The sequence below is a fragment of the Plasmopara halstedii genome (assembly GCF_900000015.1).
Source record: "Plasmopara halstedii genome assembly, contig: Scaffold_444, whole genome shotgun sequence".
NCBI classification, from domain to species: Eukaryota; Oomycota; class Peronosporomycetes; order Peronosporales; family Peronosporaceae; genus Plasmopara; species Plasmopara halstedii.
This window is the reverse complement of record NW_020187364.1, coordinates 789,219-799,772: the sequence shown is the minus strand read 5'-3', so window position 1 is coordinate 799,772 and position 10,554 is coordinate 789,219. Positions and strand designations below refer to the sequence as shown.

At 48.1% G+C, this 10,554-nt stretch overlaps 3 protein-coding genes across 3 annotated transcripts in view; 1 reads left to right on the top strand and 2 right to left on the bottom strand.

Annotated features, from left to right (window-relative positions):
• Positions 1–6,770: 6,770 nt before the first annotated feature.
• Positions 6,771–7,558, bottom strand: PHALS_10121 (trimeric-like protein; the record flags this gene model as incomplete). Its single annotated transcript, XM_024725490.1, has 4 exons — positions 6,771–6,777; positions 6,862–6,929; positions 7,070–7,493; positions 7,554–7,558. The coding sequence occupies 4 exons, from the start codon at positions 7,556–7,558 to the stop codon at positions 6,771–6,773; spliced, it is 504 nt and encodes a 167-aa protein (XP_024576262.1).
• A 2-nt stretch (positions 7,559–7,560) lies between these two features.
• PHALS_10120 (amino acid dehydrogenase family protein) lies at positions 7,561–8,598 on the top strand (the record flags this gene model as incomplete). The annotated part of the gene is made up of 3 exons (XM_024725489.1): positions 7,561–7,656; positions 7,715–7,846; positions 7,915–8,598. 3 exons carry the CDS (start codon positions 7,561–7,563, stop codon positions 8,596–8,598), a joined length of 912 nt encoding a protein of 303 aa, XP_024576261.1.
• An 88-nt stretch (positions 8,599–8,686) lies between these two features.
• The window catches only part of PHALS_10119 (uncharacterized protein), a gene marked incomplete at both ends in the record, with an annotated part of 1,949 nt that continues 81 nt past the window's right edge, over positions 8,687–10,554 (bottom strand). Inside the window, 5 exons of the mRNA XM_024725488.1 lie at positions 8,687–9,566; positions 9,627–9,744; positions 9,811–10,214; positions 10,282–10,442; positions 10,498–10,554. The exon at positions 10,498–10,554 is cut by the window's right edge and continues 81 nt beyond it. Of these exons, the coding sequence (XP_024576260.1) occupies positions 8,687–9,566; positions 9,627–9,744; positions 9,811–10,214; positions 10,282–10,442; positions 10,498–10,554 (1,620 nt within the window). The remainder of the gene's footprint in view (positions 9,567–9,626; positions 9,745–9,810; positions 10,215–10,281; positions 10,443–10,497) is intronic.

Genomic DNA, 10,554 nt, shown 5'->3' with positions numbered 1-10,554 from the left:
GCGGTAGACGACCTCGGAGAGATGCTCGGCAGAATGCCGATGACGACGGACTTTGTCCACCAACGCTCGAAGAGCATCGCGAGTCACCGGACGGTGATCGACCAAGTAGTCATTGTCACACACCGACTCTTCTCGATGAATATAGTGGCATCCACTATCACATGGAGGGCCTTGTGGGTCGACGTCGTCGACAGGGTCGAACCTAATATCCTAGGAGGTGGCGAGGATACCCAAACTCCGAGAACTCGTGAGAGTTTGAGGTGCCACTTCGGCAAGACTGCCCAGACGTCGAGGACGCTTAGGATCGGAAGGATCATGCCGCTTCGCGTCGTCGTGCCCACCGCGCTTCTCGGCAGTAGCCCGGGAAGACGAAGGGCCATGAGCTAAGCTCGAGCTATGGCCCTGAGCTGCTGTGGCCGTTGAAGCACCCTGTGAGAAACCATTGAGCTCGCGGAAGCGTTATGGATTGTTCTATATGTCGCAGGACGACCATACGCTGGAAGCCGGCATTGCGCCTTGAGTTTGGCAAACTCAAATCTATGATGGCGCTTAATGCGCAGGTCCACTTCCTTGTGGCCTCGCTGTAAGGTAGACAGCGATTAAAGTATCCATTGCCGCTGCACCCATCGCTTAATGAGCTCATCGTCTTCTGCAGCGAGTTTGCCAGGGGCGAGCACCACAGGAAGGTCCGTATTACGGGAACAGGAGCACCTCCTTTTTGAGCTCGAAGTCGAGCGCGGTACTTATTTATTGAGACCTCTTGGGGTGGCAAGAAGCGAGCTCGGGGAGCCTCTCGCTGGTCGATCTCAGCTTGTGTAGTGGCGGGGGGTCCGACTAAGCAGACGCCTAACGATCGAGTGATCGCGTCTTTTCGCTTCAGTAGCGGGATACGCCGAGTGGAAGCCGTATTCCACAGGAGGTTCTAAGACCGAACGCGGATACGAGCGCAAGATGCCGTCCTGAGAGCAGCCTTCAATTACTGCTCCTGTGCATCGTCGAGGCGATTGGCAATAATACCACTTTTCTCGGAAGCCGAGAAGACGGGGAACGGAGATGGTGTCCCTAAGGTTTGAGCTGGGCTTAAGCCGCGCTGTTGGCGTCGTTCATCCTCCTCGTCATCCCATGCTGGGAGAGGAGTATCCGACTCGTAGTCGACTTCCTCCGAATCCTCGACGAGGAAGTCCGTCGCTCGGGGCGGGCGCGGTGTGTTGCACTCTGTTACCGAGGGCTTGGAATGTGCTCCCATGAAGCCGTGGTAGTTCATCCTATGCAGAAGAAGAAGAAGAAGAAGTACTTTGCCCGCGGGCGCCCTCGGAATCAGCTAGGCGGGGTGTTTTGCGTGTCATAGACACAGGGCCATAGAGCGAAGAATGTTTAAAGCTGTTTTTAAGAAACGTACAGGTGTCTCAGACACGCGAGCCTCGTTCGAGGCGACGAATTAAATGTGGATTAGTGATATTCTCAATTTTAATGGGGGAAGTGTAAGAGGTTTACACTTTTCCTTGTAAGAAAGGGCGGGTCGCACAAGATGGTGTAACCTTACATAGGTATGTATTACACAAGTTAGTGTGATCACACAGTGGTGTGGCTACACCGTAACAAGAAGCCACTACGTGGCAGGATTGCCAGTAGAAATGCATATTAGTATATTCATTAGGTCTTGTAATAGTAATTAGGTATTACTACATTATATAGGAAGCCTAGAATTTTAGATATTAGCGGCTCTGCCGCAACTAATACAATGAGATGCAGATTCAGTTTTAAACAGAAGTGTTCGTTTGCCTTGGTTAAGGTTTAAGTACCTTGAGGTAGCGGATTGCGATCCGCTACACGCTTACTGGCCCTTGTAATGAACGTAAGGTCGGTGGCCTTAGCTTAGCTTTCTCCAAAGTTTTCTCCAGACAAAGAACTACGGCAGCCCCGCTGCACCGAGGAACTAAAACCATTCTCGGTAAGGAGGCCGAGATGTTGTTCGATGGAGACGATCGTAGTGACTCTTCGAGTACCGATCCTTCGCCTCCATCGTCATTTTGGAGACATACGACCATGCTGTTTGCTTAGGGTAGTCCGCTCTCTGCGCTCACTCTATACTCAGCACGAGGTATGCACTTTATGCCCGTTGATCGACGGCAACGTTTAACTCATCACTAGTGAGCTGGACTGGGCCCACGGGGCCCATATCGCCCGTCTAAAAGTGCAGACTTGATTCCGTCCATCCGATCTTGCTCGCTGATCCAGGGCTTTCGACTCGAGCTGATAACAAAACGAGCGCTTTTTGATCCCATATTCACCACTCATGGGAAGTACGTCTTGCGTTCAGAGCAGTAGAGATAAAAAAGCTAATTTTTATCGGACAGCATCTCAATATTGAAGTGCTAAAGATTTTCCTTCTCGATACGCGCACTAGACGTAGGAAATACATCGTCTCAACGGTGTTACACCTTTACAAACTAGCTTAAAAAATTGATATCAGACTAGAACGTCGCATGATGCTTGACCTGGTAGCGAACAATACACAGCAATGTTGAGGTCGGTGCTCTTCAACTCGAGTTGTTGCTGTCAACAGCTGTGCTCATCTTCACGAGACAGCTGTTACAGGTCGCGAGCCTGAAACAAGGTCCGACCTCACTTGGTATTGGAAAGCGCGCTGGACCAAGCAATCGCGCCAGGTGTAAGTGGCAGCAGCGCCAGGGTAATCGTGTTGAAGAATCTGAGCTACGCCATAACACCGCGTGGCTTCAGGCCTTCCAAGTGGTCCGGCACCGTATCGCTGCTGTTCTAGCTCAGAAGATGGCTCAGATACAGGGGATGGCGTAAAAGGTACCCCGACGTAAACGAAGCACTTTCCAGTTGACTAATTTGTAAAAGTGAAGTCGTGCTATGGCTTTATTCAATCCACGCAAAAATAGGATGCGATCGCAATCTCTTCGGGACCCCAAGAGTGTAATCTAATCTTCTTGTCAATACATCCATGAACGGTCCGCAGACACTGCATATGTAGACAGTCAAACAGCGTTTAAAATCGCTTTCACCCACTAAGCAACCATGTGAGTGTTACCAGCCACTATCATCGCCATTCTGGCTCTCAGCCGTAGCGTCGGGTAGCATGACGCTAAATCTCAATGAGAATTTTGTTACGAAATGGAGCCGGAATGACATTTGCAAGTCAATTTGATCGACGACCCTCACCACCACCATTGTTTGGAGGTGTCAAAGGTACGTGAGGACTTATCAAACCTTTTGTGAAAATTGGAAATCAACTTGCAGAGGCATGTACTAAGATATTCAACGCAAACTTTATGAGTGGGAGAAACTCGTTCCAGCACCGCGGTCTCCTCGCTCAAATGATTCGACAAATGACCTCCACCCCGCGATTCACGCGTTCCATTTGACCATGAATTAGCGGGGTGCAAATCTAATCTAAAAATAATCTGGACCCTGATACATTAAACAATTTTGTCAGATAATGTTGCAAAGCACAAACCCCGATCCACCATGATATGGTGTTCCAACCATGCCATACCGAGGATAACGTCATACCTTGCATGCAAGTCTAAAACTAGACAACGTTCCACCTATCAAAGTCAAGGAACTTGACACCGAGGTCCACAGGGACCCTCGGCACAGTGACACAATATCCCGGCACCAAGCGAACAGACGGTTTCTCACAACCGCGCTTCCAGCGCTTCAGCATACAGCTGGCTTCCTTCGATCGTAGAGCGTCGTGCATAATTGCGCGACGCCCCGGAATCGATCAAAACCTTCCACGGTTTTCAAGCCCTTCACAATCTCTTTTACTTTACGCGCCTTGCGCAGGAGACATCCAGTCTGAAAGTTACGGGTGTCTCCAAAACCAAAACACCGTCGGGTATTTAAACGCTGCTCAACACCTCGGAGCTCTCCCTCCTCTCGTTAAGCATGGCTGAGATCCATTGACTCAGGCCTTCTAAGGGTGTGCATTCCAACCATGCCGTGCCGACTTGAAATTGAATTCGGCATTTAATATCACATTCACCGCTTCTTCAAAAATAAGACGGATGCGAACGAAAGACTTCCATTTTGACCACGCTAGTGCGAAGGCCTTACATAAAAGATGGTCACTGCGACCTCCTCGAGGAGAGGATTGGCTGTGATCTTGGCAATAAGGGTTCTCTACTCTTGAACAAAGTCCACCACCTCCTTCTTGCCCTGTCGAGCAGCAAGGAAACGCGAACGCACGCGATATGCCTAATTAGGCGGCGAGGACACTCACGAAAGATGACACTTCAGCTCCTTCCAGGAGGGGAACGCGGCTGCAACCTGAGCAACGCACGTTAGTGCCAATTCTCGCGCTTGGCTCGCGAGCTTGGAGATAGCTCGCACCACGCGCTGTTGCTCGTTCTGGAGCATGGCGGATGACATTGCCACCTTGGCCTGTCTTACTCAGAGCAGGAGATTCTCACCATCCTTACGCACGATGGTCTTAACGATCACCAGGAGCGGCCTGAGTCGGAAGGAATTATCCGTCGATGACGGTGGCGTCATAGACGCAGTCGACGATGACAGCTTCTACTTCAAGTGCTCTAACACAGCATTTTCATCACTTGAAAACGCCTCTAGGCGTGCGCTTATGGTCTCCGGACCTTGCAAAACAAGGTGTTCCACGCCCTCAGGGCCAAGCAGGGACATCAGCTTATTAAGCCCGTCCTGCATGCTCTGGGGCGAACAGGAGTATTGCTCCATCGCCACAGAGGATACGTCGTAACGACTCAGGCGTAGCGCTACCAAGTGCAGCGGGGCTGTCGTAGCTCTTTGCTTATAGGAAGCTAAGCTAAGGTCACCGACCTTACAAGACACAAGAACCAGTACGAGTGTAGTGGATCGCAATCCGCTACCTCCAAGAGTGTTTGAAACCTTAACCAATGTAAGGACGCTCTACCTTCCAGAATTGAAACTGTATTTAATTGTTTATTTGCGGCAAAGCCGCCTGTATCTAAATATGTAGGTTTTCCTGATTAACAAAGTAAATTCTGATTAATATACATTACTACCAGTAGTCCTAGCACGTAGTGGCTTCTTGTTACGATGTAGCCACACCATTGTGTGATTACACCAACTTGTGTTATCCGGACCTATGTGACCCGCCCCTTCATATCAGGGTACGTTCAACCCCATTACATTCGGTAAAAACTAACTGAACTATATGATGATGGATACTAGAGCAGACTTCCAATGCAAATATGCTGTAAGGAGTAGATATTCAAAAATCATTATCTGGAGTGAAACTTTAGCGAAGTGGCTTCTTATCGGGCGATCAATTCTGCCCAATGTCATCAACCATAAAAGAAATGTGAACGCCATTGTAAATGTGAGCTTCAGTGAGGACTGAATCTTAGTGGGTGATGGTGTAGCGGTGTACGCTCTGCACTACTGTGCAAGGCCACATAATACTTCTCTGTAGTTGTGCAAATATATTTTTGCACGATTGTACAAAATTTACACTCCGAATCTGTGTAATTGTGGAAAACTCGAGGTACTGAAGTATAGATAGTAATGAAGACGATGGGACTTCACAGGTCCGTGGAACACATGGGCTATCAGCCTCACACAAAGCTTCAAAATTCGTTTTAATTTTCAGTGCAAAAATTGTATATATTTTTTCAGTATTACAAACAAAATCAATCAAAAATTTATGCCACACCTAAAATTGAAGAGCCAAATAGGTATTTATACACACAATAAACTTTCATTTCGTTAAATGTAGAGCTTACAGCCACATTTTTGGTGCAGATGTCGACTCCTAGAAAGCACGGGAAGTCGGACGTGAAGAACAACATCAAAACTTCTGAGCAGTACTCGAGTATGCCTTTCAAAAAGCCGCTCGCCAACATAGACAAGTGTTTTGGCGCTGCTGGATTTCTTTTTTGGGGTGCTTCATCGGAAAGTATGGCCTGCGTGCACGCAAAATATATGGACATTGTAGATTGGCCAGTGCCTCTGTTCAAAAAGAACTTGATGAAATGGTTTGACCTGACCGATTGCTTTCACAAGCACAGTGCAAACTATACCGACATGACACGATCCTTACTAATCTCCTTGGAAAGATGTCAACAGATTATGGTCCGCGACAGAAGAGGCAACCCCTAAGGCTGAAAAAGAAAGCCTCATGCACGCTCCGATTCAGTCATTCCACGTCGCCTGTGACGCCTCAGCCTTTGCCTTACGCTGTACTTGACTCCGAGCAGATATCAACACGTGTATATCGTTTGTTCTTGAAACGATTGCATCATTATTGCTGAGCGTAAGCAGACAGCGGGTTATAAGTGAGTCTGGCGCCAAAAATCTACAATAATGCTAATTTTACTCGCACACATCCAACACGCGAACGCCTGAGAAAACGCTCTTATATGTTCCTATACCACCTTGCACCTCGCACCTTGCAACTGGCGCCAGCGCCTGTGTCAGCTTTTGCTGCAACGCTTCCGTGCACTAGCAAGTGCCATAAGATGATAACGCTATTCACTATATGAGGAATTGTACGATCGGTTGCTTAAGTAAACAACGTTGTTTGTTAAACTAAAGCATTTATCAGCAATTTCTCCTTTCAGTGGAAGTTCGGATCGGTTACGGAGGTATCCGATAGTTAAATTGTATTGCAGAAATCCTTCCGTTCATGTTTACTCCGCTTAACTTTTAGATTTATTTTGAATACAATGACTACTAAAGCAAAACCTAGAAGGCACATTTAGGGTCGAGGATCAAGCAATTGTGTACAAGTAATTACGTAGAAATCAAAACCTGCATCCACCAAGCGTAAGAAATGTATCGATTAGCTCCATTGTCTCACCGAGGAATATAAATGACAGGCATCACACGGCGCACCAGCATGTGGCAAAATCCCACGTGGCCACACTCATTAAATAGGCATTCCATCGCACAGGAATGGCCAGCTAGCGCTGGTTCACTGCTTAATTAGTTCGTGATGTTTTTCAAGCGCATACAAGCTCGTAGAGCCTTTGAGGTATATGTCAACATATTTCTGAATTAGCGCAGCATGCGTCCGGATAAGATAATCTTTTTGCTTTCTCACGATCCGGCGTGTGCCACCTTGTGGTATCTGCACAGCCACGAGAATAGAGTTGTCTGGCACGTGCTCCCCTGCCGTCACCACAACGCCACTACCAATCACACAATTGTCGCCGATGACTGAGCCCGCTAATGTCCGCGCCTTCGGCTCAAATAGATTGCCGTTACCTATGCTGTGGCTTTGTACTATACATCCGCTCTCGAAAAGATTATCAAAGCCAATCTTCATCACTTCTGCCGTGTCGTTCACCAGAATAGCGCCATCCTCGACGAAGCAACGCTCACCAAGCACAATAGAGCCAGTGGTAGAGCGTAAACAAGCGCCAGGATGCACTGCGCACTGCGCACCAATGGTAACTGCACCCTGAACCTCTGCATTCACGCACACGGCGGCTGTCGACGCTACCTGCATACCTGTAATATGAAAACTGATATATGGATTTTATGAGGTGCTCCAACCCTCACTGTGGAATAAAATACTGCCGTACACCATTGATGTCTGCTCGAGTAATTGATGGCAAGGCGATCGCGAAGGCGCTACGCACTGTGCTTAAGGGCGACATTGCGAAGCTCACGGCAATGCATGGACGGGTGCGCTTTCATGTTGCTTTACTTCTCATTTGCAACCTTTTTAACGCATTCCTTCCAGGCCCCAGCATTGGGACTTATCATGGTTGGAAACCGCGAAGACTCAGCCCTTTACGTGCGCAATAAGAACGCGGCGTGCCGTCATGCTGGAATCCGTTCCGAAAATTTTTTCTTCGATGAAAACGTAATTCAGGTATTCAGCTAGAATAAACACAAGAGGTACACCTTAGGGCTGACCAAAGGGCTGACTTCTTGTTGCAGGACACCATTGTGCGCAAGGTGGAGGAGCTAAATGAAGACCCTACCATCGACGGCATCTTGGTGCAGCTTCCGCTCCCAAGCACGCGACTGAATACCCAGCATATTATTAATTGTATTAGGCATGACAAGGATGTGGATGGCTTGCACCCGTTTAATGCCGGCGAGCTGACCATGCGCGGACGATATCCGTACTTGATTCCGTGCACGGCCAGAGGGATTCTGGCACTACTAGACGACCAGCGCACACCGCTGCGTGGCAAGACAGCAGTAATTATTGGACGCAGTAACTTAGTAGGTAATCCGGTGAGTATGTTGCTACAAAAGAGAGACGCGACGACGATTCTCTGTCACTCCAAGACGATAGGGCTTCCTAGGTATGTACGTCAAGCGGATGTGGTCGTTGCAGCCTGTGGACAGCCGTATCTTGTACGCGGCGATTGGTTAAAGCCTGGCGCCATGGTGATTGATGTGGGCATTAACTTCGTTCGCGACGTGAGTGGCGCATTCCATGGTGTGGCAAATGCCGATGGTCTGAAGCTTGTTGGTGACGTCCATTTTCCAGAAGCTTGCAATGTGGCTGGTATGGTGACTCCTGTGCCGGGCGGCGTGGGACCCATGACAATCGCTATGCTGGTGCATAACGTCGTTGAAGCATTTAAACGTCGAATGGATACTAAAAAGTAAAATATGTTGTGAGAGGCTGAACGTAGCAAAGAATGTGCGTACGTTGTTGTTTATTCTCGACGATGAATGATATGGGCGAGATGGCTGCTTATTCACCATGATCTTTTCTTTGACGAGCACGTGGAAGTAATATTTCTAGCAAAAACTGGTCGACACGCTTATGGAGTGCAATGTATGGATTGCAAATGACATACTCTGTCAAGGCGGCCAGTATCTCATTAAAGTCGTCAAATTCTATCCGCAGCACATCCAGCTCACCTTCCATACGCACCACCTCAATTGCTGGCTTGTAGGAAGGGGCTGTGCTATCATCACGCTGCAAACTAACAAACAGTTGGCTAAGCATATGCTGTGAAACAAATGTGCCAAAAATCTTGCAGTCGCGCGCCATGACAATGAATCCCGACAAAGGCAAGGTCGAGTTTTGTTCACGTATAGCGTGCATCGAAGCATAGTAGCGAAATATACGCTGAAGAGCAGATTTGTGCCGTTGGAAAACTTCGCAAACCGATGATCGTGCCACTTCGGCACGAAATAACTCACGCTGAGATCGAAGAGCGTGTGGAAGAACGTCCTGCTTCATAAGCAAGCGAAAACGTTCGTCTAACGGCAGTGCTAGCAAGGATGCTGTGTGGGTTTGCCCTTCAAGTGGTGATGCTCGAGACTCAGGTATTGGAGCGTACTTGACTGCTGCTAGTCGCACAAGGGCGTCCGCAAAGTGTCGACCAGACAATTCTTGCGTTTCGATACCCTTGACTGAACCATTTTCGTCTGTCACTTGAGTGTTTAAAGGAATCCCGAAGGATAGCTCGCCAGGCTTGTCGGTCAAAGGTAGCGGTGAAGCAGCTTTAAAAACAGTATCGACAACTTGTGCTGTGACGTATTTGTCTCCAGGAAAACAGTCTTTGATAAACTTATTAAACTCGATAAAACTCATAGCAGCAAGACTCCCTGCACCACCACTCGCACTGCATCAAAGCCATAAAGTAAGTACAATCACTGTGCAGTCAATGAAAAACTACTGCGACCTGTAATGCTTGAAGATCTCGTTGAGATCTTTGCTGTACGCAAGCAATGCACGACGAACAGCACCAGTAACGATATCGACATCTCTCTCAGGCACCACTGGAAGCATGGCGGGCTCAGCTATACAAAAGGTTGTTGACTTTTTGCATCGTTTCGATTTTGTTATATGGTGATAATTGTTCATACTGTCTTGAACGAGGAGAACGCGAATACAAGAAGTGTCAACACGAGAGAACTCATGCACATGTTCATGTGCTCGCTCATCCACGAGCTGAAGAGGCGCTTCTGGATAAGCTTCACGCGCGCGAACGCACGACCAAGTAATGGCAAGAGTCTTGCATGCAATTTGTGAGAGTGCACTGGAGGCCTCACTTGATGTGACGGCAATATAATGAAGTTCGAGATGTAGCTGTTTAAGCGACGTCTCGCACGTCCGCATCTCTTTAAGAAGATGAGAAACGATATCCACATCGTAATTGTCGTTCATCCGTTTAACTTCAAGCAGTAGCCCACAAATGCGTCTCCAGATTGTGACGATATTGAAATAGTCTCCGCGCTGTTTTTCTATGCTCAGATTTCGAATTGTGCCCCTGTTGATCATTCACATGAAAATGTCAAATATTCTGAGACTATCGTCGGATTTCGGCCTCTACGTACATGGTAGCGCCAAACAGCATCGCAACAAATGCAATGTTCTCAGTCCCGCTGGCTGCGTGAATGCTGCTGCTTGTGACAACTTGCGGCAGAGGTGGCTGAATACGCTCGTGAAATGTGGCGATATTTTTCAGCCTTTTATCTCTGTCTGGTTCATGAACCATCTATGTAGCAATTAAGGTTACACCCCGTTGTAATACTAGAAAAAGACGCGCGTACCGAGGCGTCAAACCAAGAGGGAAAAAGTCGATGCAACAGGAACGAGAAGCGGCGACC